Raw genomic sequence first — 16,607 nt, forward strand, 5'->3', positions numbered from 1 at the left:
GGGAAGATCCCCTGGAGAAGGGAATGGCTGTCCACTCCAGTTTTCTTGCCGGGAGAATCCCATGGACAGAGGAGCCTGGTGGGCTATAGTCCATGGGGTCACAAAGAGTCAGACATGACTAAGTAACTAACACACTTGGATTAAAAAAGACTGAAAAAGTTGGGAGATGGCTGAGCATAATAGTCAAGATCTTGAGTCCATATGCTACCATTCAGCTAACAGGTGACTTAACCAAGATACTTAGCCTTTCTAAGTACCACCAGGGTCCCCAGAGTTGAAGTGATAGTAGTCATTCTGACCTGATAGAATTGTTATAAGGATTAAATAACATACATAACTCAATTGCTTGGCACAGTGCCTGCAACAAAGATCTCAGAAGTCAGCATTAGTGGTGATCAAAGCAGTCATGTTCATTTACCTTTAACGTCTTGTCTACCTTCAAAGATGGGAATGAACACAAGTGCATCAGGTGGAAAAACCTGATGCTGAGATGTCTCTGTGACACTGTCCAGTTTCTCTGTGTTTTATAAACTAATGAGTATATATTTGGGCTTCCCAGGTGGCGCTAGTGGTAACACTGCCTGCCAGTGCAGAAGACACAGGAGGCACCGGTTCAGTCCCTGGATTGGGAAGATCCCCTGAAGGAGGGCATAGCAACTCACTCCATTATTCCCACCTGGAGAATCCCATGGACAGAGGAGCCTGGTGGGCTACAGTCCATAAGGTAGCAAAGAGTCAGACACAACTGAATCAACATAGCATGAACGCACATGAGTGTATATTTATCTTTTTTTCAAGCTCAGAAGTTTTTATTGATGTACATCTGATGGTAGCTATATATGAACTCTGATCATTACAGCTATTGTGCTCATAGCAGAGGAGAAGGCTAGTGGGAAGGGCAATGTCCTAAGGTAGGAAAGTGATCTTATCCTAAACCCTCCAACACTGTCAAAGAGACCCTCTCTGCCCTTCCCATCCCTGGAACGGCCTCTTTCAGCACCATGTAGACATCTACTCCATGAGGATGAGTAAGGTACATACAGGACTGTCATGGAAATGTACGTATTCTCCCTCCTCACCAACTGGGTCAGAAAAGGTTATGACTCATCCTTGAACTCAGGTCTTAACCAGTTGGAGGGAGAACAAGTTGAAAGGGCAACAGCTTGGGCAGGGATCCAAGGTCATTCATTGCCTCTTGATAAAGGATAGGAAAGCAATCTGCATTCAGTGAATCTGGATCGGAGTCACCAAGTAAAAGAGAAGACACGTGAGCAGTGTCTCTGGAACGCTGCATCCCTAATTCCATCCATGTCTCAATTCCTTTGCAATTTATTCCCTGATTTGTTCTCTCAACATAATATGCCGTCCTTCATGCACAGACCTGACCCTGATGACTCACACGACAACATGAGTTATTTTTTCCAGCAGTGGTTACAAGTTTTCACTCATCCATCCAATATGTGTTTGTGAAAAATGGCTAGCTGGGGTAAAAGCACACTGATCAGTCTCAGAATGCAGTAAGGCTCAGCTTAGGTCCACAGGCAGATTGAATAAATATACGGGCTTTGTCCCTTCAGGATGCCCATACTCAAGCCACATCGGCTGACAGAAGATCATGGGAAGTGGAAAAGACATGCAATCTGAAACTAAAGGCTTATGTCCAAGTCCTGGTTCTGCCAGTCCCTAGCAAGGTGATCTTGGCTGTGTGTCACATGCCTTTCTGGAGCTAAAAAACCCTCACCTTAAAGGGTGGAGATACCATTTTTATGGAAAGCATAATAATACCTACCTTGGTTGACACTAGTGATGATAAATCAGAGGTCATGTAAACGAAAGCACACCTAATAATCTGTTTACATATTACAAATGTTATTTATTATAAACTAACTCTCTTTATTATTATAAATTCTATACTGTTATTAATTAACTACTAACAGGTCACAAAACTACATCCTGCTAAGAGATGAAATTCCTATTTTCTGAAATGTACTATGCCCAGAAAGAGTATCAGAAATCAAGGAATGAGGTGACTCCCTCTCACTGAACATGGTACACCCATGTCATCCACCCCAAAAACCCCTTCTGGTGTATGCCTGGCCTTCAGTGGCTTCACCCGACCTCTGACCACCACTCCACCAATGTGGACAGTTTTCGAAACTGAACTTACAATTCCCGAAGACTCAGCGTCTGGAAGAGCTGCCATGAGAGTGTGGTGAGCCGGTTACTTGACAGGTTTCTGCAAGAGGGACAAATAAAGAAAATTAACGGACAATCTGGAGTCAGTCTCGCTCTGTGTGGCAGGCATGGTCATTTCGTGGGAGCCTGGCTTAGCTGTGCTTCTCCTTTGTTCCATTTGGCTAAGAGCACATCGGCCAGTAGTCCAGGCTACAGACCATGTCTTGAGAGGATGCTGAGACCTTTCAAAGAAAAGACTTTACAAATCAAATGAAATAAATAAATTAATAGAATTTTCTTGGTCATTCTCTGCTATCCTCTCATCACAATAACATTTCACCTTTTTAAGCCCACCCTCTTTCAGGAGGACAGAGAACCCTCAGGGTAGAGCATGTACAAACCAGCATTTTTTTTCAAATGAAGTACAGTTGATTTACAAGGTTGAGTTAATTTCTGCTGTACAGTGAAGTGACTGTTAAACAAAATATTCTTTTTCATATTATTTTCCATTATAGTTTATATAGGTAAGTGAATATAATTCCCTGTGCTACACAGTAGGACCTATTGCTTATCCATTTTACATACAGTAGCTTGTATCTGCTAATCCCAAACTCTTAATTTATCCCACCTCCCTTTTTTTATTACTGAGGCACAGTTGACTTACTAAAAGAGCTGTACATATTTATATGTCTTAAATGAGTTTAAAATAATATATATATATGAAATGATAGCCATAAACAGTGCCATAAACTTAACTGGCACCTCTAAAAGTTTCTCCCCTCCCTTTTTTTATAATAATATTTAATAGAACATGTACCCTTTTCCCAAAATTGTAAGTGTACAATACTGTATTGTTAACTATGCCCTACCCTGTACTATAGATACCTGGGACTTCTTCACCCTGCATAAGTGAGGCTATTGTGCCCTGTTACCAACAAACATTCTTAACATTCACACAAGTCAAAAAAAAAACTCCACATCTATAATTCGTTCAAGCCAGTCCCTCCCCCAGCAACCCTGCCCATCGATGATCAAGACATCAGCCTTTTTGTTCACACTTCTATTCTCCTCCTAATGGTTATTTAATTGTTCTCATTAGGATGTGCAGAGAAAGGAGCAGTCATTAGTCTTCTGAATAAAAGAAGAAACACCCACGGTTATTACTTTGCCAGGCTCAACAAACAACTTTCGATGTGATAACAGTCCTTCAAGGCAGCAGTGGGAGACATTGGACTCAAAGTGGTACCCCAGGAACTCTGGGCTCATCTAGTGATGAGAAAGGAGAGCAGTAAAGACTGCACTGAGGCAAATGCCTACCCACACACACAAGCACATGCATATTTATGTCTATCAAACGTGTTGGTAACAAATGCACAGAGACTCCTGTTTATACACATATGCATAGACTTACAAGTGCACCTATGTTTAGGGGACTTCTAGAACAAATATTTGTTCACAGCCAAATATAGTCTCCAAGGAACGAGGGGGTGGACAGTAGATAAGGTCTCTTGGGAACGTATGTTCAAGTTACTAATGAATAAGCAAGAGAATTGCAGTTTGTGATGAGTAGAAGGAAGGGCCTAAGCAAAGTGGGGCAAGAAACTGATGGGGAAGAGAGACGGGGCTATGTTGGAAGTGCGTAAGACCTTACTGCTTATCCATTTTATATATAGCAGCTTGTGTCTGCTAGTCCAAAACTTCTAATTTATCCCTCCCTCCCCCCCTTTTTTTTACTATCCATATTTAATATATATATGTCTTGATGAGTTTAAGATAATATATATCTATGAAATAATCGCCATAAACAAGCATTCTGAACATTCCACAAGTCAAAGGCTTCCATAAATGCCCTCTGAGAGGGGACATTGGAGCTGAGACAAGAGGAGTGAGACTGAGCTGAGGGCCAGGGAAGGTGTGTTCCAGGCAGTGGGAGCGTCAGGTGTAAAGCCCTGAGAGGGATAAAGGGGCCAGAAAGGAGGCCAGTGAGAAAGGAAGTAGGAAAAATGTGGTCTAGGATAAATAGGAGGGAGACTTCCCCGGCAGTCTAGCGGTTAAAACGCTGCACTTCCAAGGCAGGGGTTGCTGGTTTGATCCCTGGTCAGGGAACTAAGATCCCCGTGCCATTTGGTCAAAAAATGTTAAAACTACAAGTAGAGTAAGCACCCAGAAGGGGCCGCGCCACACCCACCTTTCGGGCCAAAGTAAGGCGTCTGGATTTTCCTTGAAGGAACAATGGGAGAGCAGCGAACAGTGTTAAGTAGGGACGTGGCATAATCTAACCAGCATCTTTAAAAACAGGAATCCAAGACTGGAAGCCATATAAGCAATTAGGAGATGCTGCCATATTCCAGGCAAGAAGAGAGCACAGAGATGATTAAGCTGATGAATTCAAGCTAGGTGGTGAGGGAGAGCTGCCAGAATTCCTGTGGGGTTGGATCAGGCCACAGAGGGAGACTTGATTGCCCAGGAGAGTGGTGCTGTCATTGAATGAGCCCAAGGCTGCAGAAGGGTCCCAACTGGAGCGCGGCATGGAGATCAAGACCTTCTCCCTTGCAGACCCTAAGCTTGAGATACCTGTTTGATGTCCACAGAGAGACGTGAGACAGCCTGCCGGATGTGTGGGTCTGGAACCCATAGGAGAAGCTCACCCTGGGTGAGGTCACAGAGGGTAATCATGGCTCATCGGAGGAGCAGATATTCAAAGCCAAGGACAAGCTGGAGGACAGGGCTTCCCCCTCACATTTGAGGCAGATCTATCTTGGTGACATGGGCTTCCCTGGTGGCTCAGATGGTAAAGAATCTGCCTGCAATGCAGGACACCTGGGTTGGATCCCTGGAGAAGGAATATCTCCTGGAGAAGGAAACGGCAATCCACTCCCGTATTCTTGCCTGGAGAAGGCAGAGGAGACTGGTGGGCTACAATCCACGGGGTCACAAAGAGTCAGACATGACTGAGCAACTAGCACCATCTTGGTGAAAGCCCATGACTGCATGGGGGAGGAAGACCCCATTCTTGGGGTGCAAGGGACTGGGGACAAAGGGAAGGTCTCCAGGGAGGTGTACCCCAAACTTACTGTCACACTCTCTCCCCAACCCCCAGCACTCTCTCCTTGGCCCTCTTCAGGAGGGTACCTCATATCCCCACACTGTGACTAACTTCCTCTCTGTAGGGCTGTAGAACGCTGGCATGAATGAAAACACAGCCTCTCACCAAAACCCTACAAACCTCCTTTTAATGACTGAATAATATTCCATCGTGTATATTGCACATCTTTATCCATTCATCTGCCATTGAATACTTAGGTTGCTTCCATGCCTTAGCTGTTGTAATTAAAAAAAAAAAAAAAAAAGCCTGTAAACCTTAACCCATCCGCATGCTCAGCTTCACAAAACCCCTAACAGCGGCATCTTTTTCCTACAAACCGCCTCATTCCCCTACTGAATTGGAAGGGAAGGGGGACGGAAGAACTGCATGATGACCATGTGAGGACACCCAGGCGTCCAGCTCCCAGCAGAGCATCTCCTGCTCGGAAGGGAGGAGCAAGCGATCAGACATGTACGCCCATCAGAGTCGTGACCTTACACCTGGGAGTGGACCTGAAGCTGAAGCTCGGGGTCAAGAATAACAGGATTGGGCACCACCCTAGGTATCTCCATTACCATCAGCTGCCCTGATGTTTCCATAAAGGTGAGTTTATGCACCAGAACCTTGTTGCTGCTTTATGCACAACAGCAGCAGAGGCAGCAGGAGTTAGACAAGGCCCTGGGGCCTTGAGCTCTCTGCCCGACTCCAGCGCAGTCTGGAACAAAGTCCCTGGCTCTAACGCTGAGCGGCGGCTGCCGGGAGAGGCAGCAGCCGGGAACCCCAGGTTCACTGCGCCCTGGGAAACACGCCCCGCCCCTGCCCCCACAGGAAGGAGGAGGCGGGGACCCAGGAGCGGTCCAGGTAAAGTGGGGACCCTCGCCCGTCTCTGAGGGAGGAGCAGCCCAGAGTTCTTGGGGGGCCCGAGGCAGGGAGCAGGCTGCCAGCAATGTCCTTTCACAAAGGTCAAGTTTTGCTACATTAGGCAGAAATGTCAAGAGAAAATTGGATTCTGAAATAAAGAAAATAACAGGCATTCTGGGCAAATAAAGAATAAGAAATGGCATTATCTCCTTATTACAAGTTGGTGGGAAGGGGTGGGGGAGACCAGACATAGGGGAGGGGGGCTCCCGCTCTCCCAGGGGTGTCCCTTCTGTAGCTCCACCCCAGGCCTCCCCGACCCACCAAGCCCCACCTGGGGGAGAAAGAGCCCCTGCGTTCCTTCAGCTCTTTGGCCAGATGGAGCGGCCGTGGCAGGACTCAAGGGCTTTGTCCATGACTGCCCTCTTCCCTTCCTCCTCCTCGATGGTCCACAAACCACCTGCACCTTCTGGGGTCCAGACCCTCTTCTCTCACCTCCTCCTGCCTCCCCACATCATCTCCATGACCAAATTCACCAAGGGCTCACTCAGTACCAGCTACTCCGCTACTTGGGGCCTCCCCACTGGCTCAGTGGTAAAGAACCCGCCTGCCAATGCAGCAGACTGGGTTTTATCCCCAAGTTGGGAAGATCCCAGAGAAGGAAATGGCAACCCACTCCAGTATTTTTGCCTGGAAAACCCCATGGACAGAGGAGCCTGGCGGGCTACAGTCTGTGAGATTGCAGAAGAATTAGACACAACTCAGCAACAAAATAACAATGACCACAACTCCGTTACCCACTTTCACTTTTATGATTTCATTTAATATTTATAGCAACTATTTCTGGAGAAGGCGATGGCACCCTACTCCAGTACTCTTGCCTGGAAAAGCCCATGGATGGAGGAGCCTGGTGGGCTGCAGTCCACAGGGTCTCGAAGAGTCAGACACGACTGAGCGACTTCACTTTCACTTTCCACTTTCATGCATTGGAGAAGGAAATGGCAACCCACTCCAGTGTTCTTGCCTGGAGAATCCCAGGAGCGAGGGAGCCTGATGGGCTGCTGTCTATGGGGTCGCACAGAGTCGGACATGACTGAAGCGACTTAGCAGCAGCAGCAGCAGCAGCATACAAGGTGGGTATTGCTATGATCTCCACGCAATAGATGAGGAAACTGAGGCTCATAGGCTGCCAATCAAATTTGAACAGCTCTGAGCAGTCTTAACGTAAAGACTCCAGCAACAGGCAACAAAACGACATACCTAGGAACATTTGCAACCAACACACAGACATGTAAATGCCCAGGCCCACGTACACACAGCACAGTGCCTGTCCCCAGAGAGAGCAACACTGTGCTGCGCAAGTCCCAGGAGGAGCACGTATACACAACCTGGGCAACCGTACACCGCGGCCTGCCAGAGACACACAATAGAAGCATCCAGCCCGGAGGAAAACAAACACAAAGCACAAGCAAAGGCAAGCATATTCACCCCCAGCAAGGCAAGCAGGGCACGCCTCTGGCCATCCTGCCCTCGGGGGCATAAGTGCTCACGGTGCTGCGCAGATCGGAAAGATGAAGCAAAGACTTACCACCCACCTACCTCCCACTGCCCCTGCTTTTCCTTCTAGCTGATGCCTCGCCTGTATTCACCTGTCATCAGTTATTGATGGGCCGGTTACCCCACTCATCAGACAAAGGTTTAATTAAGAACCATCCTGCCTCTGAGCTGCATAGCAGCCCCGCGCCTCCTCCCTCACAGATCCATTATCACCCGTCTCTGACTTTTGCTCGAGTCCGTGGCCAGTTTCCAAGTCACCTGACCGCTGGAATTAATTTGGTGAGCAAGATTTTATGAGATGATGCATCAAACACTTCCCCAAAATCAAGCCCCATGACCTCGGCCCGTATCCCTCATCTGAGACTACCAAACAAGGCCATTAATTTTGTCCTGCACTATTGCTCCTCTCACAGCCCGGACTCTGGGGCCCAGAGTAATGAACGGCGACGATGCAGCTCCTGGGTGCTCTGGAAACAAGCGGCCAGATGGCCAAATCTGACCCTGAGGGGGAGACGGCTGAGGTGGCCCCTCCAGCATTAGCCCCGTGGTGAACAGAGGGAGCCTTGGGATGGAAAGTAGTTCCATGACCCTCCTAAAGGGGCGCCCAACTGCAGCAGGATGGAGCCCCAAGAGTCAGGAGGATGTCACCCTCTACCCTGGGAACCCCACCATCCAACAAAAGCGTCACTCAACATGGACCTTAAATGTAGAGAAAGACACAGCAAGGGAAGGAGGGGGGCTAACTGGGAGATTGGGATTGACAATATGTACACTGTGGGCGCAAAGGGACACGACTGAGCGATTAAACTGAACTGGACCGATCACTGTGCTCAGTTGCTTCGGTCATGTCCGACTCTTTTGCGACCCCATGGACACTAGTCTGCCAGGCTTCTCTGTCCATGGAATTCTCCAGGCAAGAATACTGGAATGGGTTGCCATTTCCTTCTCCAGGGGATCCTCCCGACCCAGGGATCAAACCCAGGTGTCCTGCATTGGTGGGCAGATTCTTTACCATTAGCGCCACCTGGGAAGCCCCATATATACACTACCGTATGTAAAACAGATAGGTAGCAGGAAGCTGCTGTGTAACACGGGGAGCTCAGCCCAGTGCTCTGTGATGACCTGGAGGGGTGGGATGAGGGTGGGAGGGAGGTTCAAGAGGGAGGTGAGATATGTATACTTATGGCTGATTCACAAGTGGAGTAGTGGTAAAGAATCCTCCTGCCCACACAGGAGACTTGAGAGACGCGGGTTCTATCCCTGGGTCAGGAAGATCCCCTGAAGGAGGGCATGGCAACCCACTGCAGTATTCTTGCCTAGAGAATCCCATGGACAGAGGAGCCTGGTGGGCTACAGTCCATAGGGTCGCAAAGAGTCAAACACAACTGAAGTAATGTAGCACACATGTGGCTGATTCATGTCGTTGTACATCAGAAACTAACACAGCATTGTAAAGCAATGTTCCTCCAATTAAAAAATAAAAATAAAAAAAGATGGACTCTGCGGTCAAAAGAAGCCAACCAGGTGAATACTTCTGTTCCCCAAACACTGAGACAACTAGGGGCTGACCCTCCAGTTTGCTAAAAAGGTTGAGAAGGAGACGCTAATTCCCACCCACGAAGCGATGCTGAAGATGGAAGCCTCCGTGGACTTCCCAGGTTAAGGGTGTGGCTGACTTTGGCAGTGCCTCCTGTCCTATCAGCAGAGGCAGGCCCGGGGCAGCCTGGGTCTTAGGACTCGAGTGTGGAATGGACTGTTGGCCACAGGTGCCTAGCTATCCCTATGCTACGGAGCCCTCAGGAGCACTGAGCATATCCAGTTGGATGTATTTTTCACAATCTGCATTAAACCCTGGGTGCTCCTCCCCCAGCCCAATTGATTTTCCTTTTTCTTGACTTTTGTACTAGCTAGGATTTTCAGTGTGATGTTGAGTAGAAGAAGTAAGACAGCTTTTTCCTTGTTACTAAACCTAGAAGAAAAACATCCAGTGTTTCATCACTGAATATGATGTTATGGATGCACTTTGCTAGGTTTCTCGTAATTTCATCTGCCTACAACCTTATTTTTTTGAAATTTGGGAATGTAGTGTATGGCAATAGATATTAAAGTAAATATTGTTTTTTCATCTTTGAAAAAAACAAAGTAATTAAGGCTAAAGGAGGCCATGTATCCTAATCCAATATGGTTGGTGTCCTTATAAGAAGAGATTAGGACACAGACATGCACGGAGGCAGATGACAAGAAGACACCAGGAGGAAAAGTCAGCATCTACAAGCTGAGGCAAGAGGCCTCAGAAGAGAGGAACCCTGGTGACACCTTAATCTTGGACTCCCAACCTCCAGAACTGTGAAGCAGTCATCATTCCTGCTGTCAAGGCCACCCAGTCTGCAGCGCTTATGGCAGCCCTAGCAGACGAGCACACCTATCCTCAGCCCCTCTTTTGCCCCCAAGGTCCTGACAGCAGAGTTGACTGACCAACTGTGATCTCTGAAAGTGTCCAAGTCTTGATTTTCAGTCCCTCCCTCTCTATGCCTATGTTTCATGACCCCAGGAAACCAGCTTCCCAATCAGGGTCCAGCCACGAAGATGCAATCTGGGGCCTGTCCGCTTGGTCAGCTCCTGTCCCAGGCATATGCTAGTCTCCTCTTGCAAAAGATGGTTACAAGAGAGCACAGAAACCCAGGAGTGTGCTCAGCTGGCATCCCAATTGTGAATGCCACAGTCACCGACTTTTCCTAGAGGATTCACCCTGCTGCTTGCAGAAAGCATTATTCTAAGAACCGTACAAAGCTCCAAGACTTTGGCCACCTGATGCAAAGAGCCAACTCATTGGAAAAGACCCCTGATGCTAGGAAAGTTTGAGGGCAGGAGGAGAAGAGGGTGACAGAGGATGAGACAGTTGGATGGCATCATCAACTTAGTGGACATGAGTTTGAGCAAACTCTGGGAGGTAGTGAAGGACAGGGAACCCAGGCATGCTGCAGTCCATGGGGTCGCAAAGAGTCGGACAGGACTGAGTGACTGAACAGCGAGCTCCAAGCATCAGGCGTGGCTACCCAGAGAACAACAGAAGGCCACCCCCTTCTACTCTCACAAGCTCATGGGGGCTGTGGCTTGGTGAGATCATCATGACGTAATTCTGACTTTCTCCATCCACGAATGCAGCGTATGAAAGAGGCAGTTCTTCCTTCCTGAAGACCCCACACCCCCTCAGTGATTTGTCTCTGCCTTTCCAATTTTTCCCATGAAAGAACTATCTCTTTGGTCTTCTTGGAGACAGTCAACTCCCTCCCCTGCTAAGCCACACCAAGATTCGTTTGAAATCACTGACAGATGTGGAGGAAAAGTCCAAGAAAGAAGAATTCCTTGATGCAGCACCAACCCTACAGAGAATTTGCTTAAAAAGGAACAAACCACAGAGAAAGAGGAGGCTGGCAGAACCAGGGAGCTTCTCCCAGAACCAGGGAGCTTACACTTCATGATCTTGAACGTGGGACTTGGCACACACCAGTCCCGCACCAGAGATGCCTGCTGCCCCCCGTGGGGCGAAGTGAGGGTGGCTGCCCTCAGCCTCCTTGAAGGAAGGAAGCTCCGGGTCATCTCATTACTAGGGCTGCTGCCAACCCCTGAGGGGTCCCCCTTGAGCCGACCCCCTAAAATCCAGCCCCTGTGACAAGGAAGCAGACGCTGCCACCCAGTGTTCCTCTTGAAGGCCAAGGAGTATTTTTCTACATCGTTGATATATTTGCTTTTCCCTCAATTAAATTGCTGTAAAAGGGGGGTGTGGGTTAAAGCCATTTGAGCCATTTTTATTCAGCTAAATTACACTGGATGGCTCATTTAATGAACTTTAATGAAGCCAAAATGCTTTCTCTAATCAAATCTCAAGTGACGTGACTGGTGTCTTGACCTGAGATCAGGAGACTGGAGGCAGCTTGTCCACAGGCCTGGGGCTGAGCTAAACCCTGGATTTCCCAGAGAACGTTCCTGGGAAGCCAAGGTCTTCTGTATGCCAATGGGTATTACAAGGCCAAAAATTTCATGTTGCTTGAAAAACTTGGCACTAAATGAAATTAAACAGGCTTATTTACTGCAGAACTTCTCAGAACTTTTACCAAGTGAAGGATCTGACCCATCGAGTCTCTCAAATTTGTTGTTGTTCTTGTTTAGCTGCTCCATCGTGTCTGACTCTTGGTGGCCCCATGGACTGTGGCCCACCAGGCTCCTCTGTCCATGGGATTCTCCAGGCAAGAACACTGGAGTGGGTTGCCATTTCCTTCTCCAGGGGATCTTCCTGACCCAGGGATTGAACCTAAGTGTCCTGAATTAGCAGGTGGATTCTCTACCACTGAGCCACCTGGGAAGCCCCTCTCAAACTTACTGAATCCCAGAACCTTCTTCAAGAAATGTCAGGCAAAAATAATCACTGCACAAAATATACTTAGAGCTGGGGTCCCCGAACTCCGGGATCTAATACCTAATGATCTGAGGCAGAGATAAAGCAATAATAATAGAAATAAAGTGCACAATAAATGAAATGGGCTTGAATCATCCTGAAACCATCCCCCTCAACCTCCGGTTTCTGGGGAAAACTGTCTTCCATGAAACCCATCTCTGGTGCCAAAAAGACTAGGGACCACTGATGAGAGAAATGATGGTCAAAATAAGAAGTATATGTTTGGTCCTTATCCACAGTTCCTGACACAGAGCTCCCAAACCCTTGTTATTTCTTTAAGGACAGATAAACAGGAGCACCTTTTGTTATAAGACTCAGTCTCCTGGCTTCAGTTCCCGAAACTGCTTCAGAGAGTGAAGTGACTTTGCTACTGCTAAGTTGCTTCAGTCGTGTCCGACTCTGTGCATCCCCAGAGATAGCAGCCCACCAGGCTCCCCCAACCCTGGGATTCTCCAGGCAAGAACACTGGAGTGGGTTGCCATTGCCTTCTCCAATGCACGAACGTGAAAAGTGAAAGTGAAGTCACTCAGCAGTGCCCCACTCCTAGCGACCCCATGGACTGCAGCCTACCAGGCTCCTCTGTCCATGGGATTTGCCAGGCAAGGGTACTGGAGTGGGGTGCCATCGCCTTCTCCCTTTAGAAATCCCCAAAAGATGTGCACCTGGTTGTCAGGGGAATCAACCATGAATAGAGGGTTGGAACTTCTAGTCCCACCCCTGATCTCCAGTGAAGGGAGAGGACATCCATCACCAACGGCCAATGATGTCATGAAGCCCCCGTAAAACCCCAGAAGGGTAGGATTTGGGGTTGGGAAACCAGAATACTTGTATGTGTCACCATGTCAAGCTGCAAACACCATGGGGACAGAGGTTCCCTTGTTTAGGACTTTGTTCTTCATATCTCTTTATCCAGCTGTTGATTCTTTTTTAAATAGTTATTAATTTGGCTGCACCAGATCTTAGTTGTGGCAGGCAGGATCATTAGTTGAGGCATGTGAACTTAGCTGTAGTATATGGGCTCTAGTTCTCTGACCAAGGATTGAACCCAGGTCCCTGCACTGGAAGCATGAAGTTGTAACCACTAGACCACCAGGGACATCCCCATCTGGCTGTTGGCTTGTATCCTTTAATGTCCTTTGCAATACACCACTGATCTAGAGAGTAAAAGAGTTTCTTGAGTTCTGTGAGCCACACTAGCAAATTGATCAAACCTAAGGAGTGGGTTGTCGAACCTCTGATTTCTAGCCAGTTGCTCAGAAACCCAGGTGACAACCTGGACTTGCGATTACCATCTGTAGTGGAGGGTGGTCTGGTGGGACTGAACCCTTAATCTGTGTAGTCTGATGCTATTTCGGGGTAGATAATGTCAGAATTGACCCTCAGCTGGTGACCCAGAATTGCTTGATGGCGGGGAAAGTCACATGTTAGAATTGGATGCAGATTCATTAATCATTGAGTGCCAAGGTCAGCAAGCTGTGATTGTGGGCCAGCACTCTGCTTTTGTAAATAAAGTTTTATTATAAGACAGCCATGTCCATTTATTTGCACATTGTAAGCTTCTCTCTAGTGGCTCAAATGGTAAAGAACCCACCTGCAATGCAGACCAGGTTCCATTCCTGGGTCGGGAAGATTCCCTGGAGAAGAGAATGGCTACCCACTCCAGTATTCTTGCCTGGAGAATCCCATAGGACTGGTGGGCTACAATCCATGGGAGTGCAGAAAGTTGGACATTACTGAGGGAGTAAGCATGCGTGTACTATGTCTACGGTCCAGGTGGGATAAATATCTTCCAAGATGTCCACAGCCTCAACTGCGGAATCTGTGAATACCTCAGCTTCTAGGGCAAAAAAGACTTTGCAGATGTGATTAACGGTATGAATTGAGATGAGGAAATTACCTTTAATTATCCTGTGGCCCCAGAGTAACCACAGAGGTCCTTAAAGGTGGAAGAGGGAGGCAGAGGGTTCAAGAGGGAGGCAACACAGAAGAAAGCACAGAGGGATGTAATGGGGAGGAGGGGGTCAAAAGCCAAGACATGCACACGGCCTCGAGCAGCTGGAAGATGCAGTGAAATGGATTCACCCCTAGAGGCCCCAGAAGGGAACCCAGCCTTGTCAACACCTTGAGTCCAGCCCAGGGAGACCCGTGTGGGACCTGTAACCCACAGAGTGTAAGAAAATCACTTTGTCTTTAAGCCAAGTCCACAGCAACTTGTCACACCAGCGAAAGAAAACAAACACAGGTCCCTTCTGCACTACAGCAGCAGGGCTGAGCCACTGTGACAGAGACCGAAAGGCCCTCAGAGTCTAAAATATTTAGTATGCAGTCCCTGATGGCTCAGACAGTAAAGAATCTGCAGTGCAGGAGACCCAGGTTCGATCCTTGTGTCAGGAAGATCCCCTGGGGGAGGAAACGGCAACCCACTCCAGTATTCTGGCCTGCAGAATCCCATGGACAGAGGAGCCCGGGGGCTATAGTCCATTGGTCACAAAGAGTTGGACGTGACTTAGCGATGAAACAACAAAACCCCAGAAAAGGCCTGAAAGTCAGCTTCGCTCCTTCACTTCGTTGCTTCATACCAGACCTGGAGTGTCACTGAGACTATTTTGGGGGATTTACTCCCTAGGAGTTTCTTTTCAGACAAATTAACAAAAAGCTAATTGCCTTGAAGTACGTGAGCAGTCACTGGAGCCCTGGGCAGGCACAGCCCGGCGGCCACAGCCTGCAGACGCAGGCATTTCCAGCAGTAGCCCGCTCAGGGGCAGAGCAGGCTGGCCTGGCTGGGGAGCACCCCCAGCCCAAGAGAGGCTCCAGTCCACGGAGGATGATGTGGTGATGGGGGCCAAAGCATCACACCCACTATTTACTCCAGAGCTGTCGTGGCAGGAGAAAAGCAAAGATGCAGGGAGCATCTGTGAGAAAACCTGGAAACAGCCATCAGTCTGCCCTCTGCATCCTCAGGTTCCACATCCACGAATTCAACCAACCATGGATGGAATTCACGGCTGGTTAAACCAGTGGATGCAGAACTTGCACATACCGAGGGCAGGCGGTGCTATGCTGTTTCACAAAGAGGAGCTGAGCATCCTCGGAGTTTGGAATACGGCCAGAGTCTGGAATCAATCCCCCTAGATGATACTGAGGGATGACTACTGCAGAGACTAAGAGTGAAGCAGGGACTGTTGAGGGAGGAGGGGTCCAGAGGTGAGCCTGGTGCAGGCTCTGCCTGGGCATCTACGTGAGATGCTGTCAGGACCAGGGAAACCTGAGTTCAAGGGAGGCAGGTGGGGAGGGAGACCGGCAGGGGCAGGAAGGCCATGCTGCTCCTCAAGATGCAGAAAGCACCTTCCTGCTAATTACCTGGTAGCCAGGCCAGTCACCTGTCCTCATTCTGAGATCTGCTTTTGGGATTTAAGGGAAATTTATGACAGTCCCTTGGACAGCAAGGAGATCAAACCAGTCAATCCTAAAGGAAATCAAACCTGAATATTCACTGGAAGGACTGATGCTGAAGCTGAAGCTCCAATACTTATGACACCCAATACAAAGAGCTGACTCACTGGAAAAGACCCTGATGTTGGGAAAGACTGAGGGCAGGAGGAGAAGGGGATGGCAGAGGATGCGATGATTGGATAGCATCATTGACTCACTGGACATGAGTTTGACCAAACTCTAGGAGGCAGTGAGGGACAGGGAAGCATGGTGTGCTGCAGTCCATGGGCTCACAAAGCGTCAGACATGATTTAGTGACTGGACAACACATGGCTCTCTTAAAATTGTGAGCAAAAAGTTGCTTTGGGCCTTTTTATACAGAAATCAGATTAGGCTGACATGGCATCCCAACCCTCCTTCAAGATGAGCACTTGAAGAAACACAGGCCAGGTGTGGATTTGAGAAAAGCATCTACAGAGAGGTTTTCCAACTGGGTATCAGCATCACCTGGAGGCTTGTAAACCAGACAGCCAGGCTCCACCTCCCTCCAGAGATTCTGACTCAGGCCAAGAATTTGCATTTCCAGGCAGCTCCCAAGGGATGCTGATGTTGTTGGTTTGGGAAGTTTACTTCAAGAGCCACTGATCTAGTGAAGTTTTGCTTTCCCAGCGAGTTTACTTTACACGTATGCTCAGATCACTCAGTCGTGTCTGACTCTGCGACCCCATGGACTGTAGCCCGCCAGGATCCTCTGTCCATGGGATTTCCCAGGCAAGAATACCAGAGTGGGTTGTCATTTCCTCTTCCAGGGGATCTTTCCAACCCAAGGATTGAACTCATGTCTCTCGCATCTCCTGCACTGGCAGGTGGATTCTTTACCACTGAGCAACCTGGGAGTACCTATCAAATCCTACTGTCTGGAAAGGTTGGACGATCAAACATACATAAGAAAATTAGGATGTAAAGAGACACTCTTTCAGGAGCTAAGTAATTCCTATAAAGGCTCCTAGGAACAAATGTCATTGTTCATAGCTAGGAAGGGGA

At 48.3% G+C, this 16,607-nt stretch overlaps 1 protein-coding gene across 7 annotated transcripts in view; it reads right to left on the bottom strand.

The window, feature by feature from the left end:
* NTRK3 (neurotrophic receptor tyrosine kinase 3) overlaps positions 1–16,607 on the bottom strand; it is a 414,880-nt gene that overhangs the window by 293,330 nt on the left and 104,943 nt on the right. For all 7 annotated transcript variants that reach the window (XM_068990813.1, XM_068990812.1, XM_068990811.1 and 4 more), the window contains exon 4: positions 2,168–2,236. In XM_068990813.1, coding sequence (XP_068846914.1) covers positions 2,168–2,236 — 69 coding nt within the window. The remainder of the gene's footprint in view (positions 1–2,167; positions 2,237–16,607) is intronic.

The sequence above is a fragment of the Capricornis sumatraensis genome, chromosome 19 (genome assembly GCF_032405125.1).
Source record: "Capricornis sumatraensis isolate serow.1 chromosome 19, serow.2, whole genome shotgun sequence".
Taxonomy (NCBI): domain Eukaryota; kingdom Metazoa; phylum Chordata; class Mammalia; order Artiodactyla; family Bovidae; genus Capricornis; species Capricornis sumatraensis.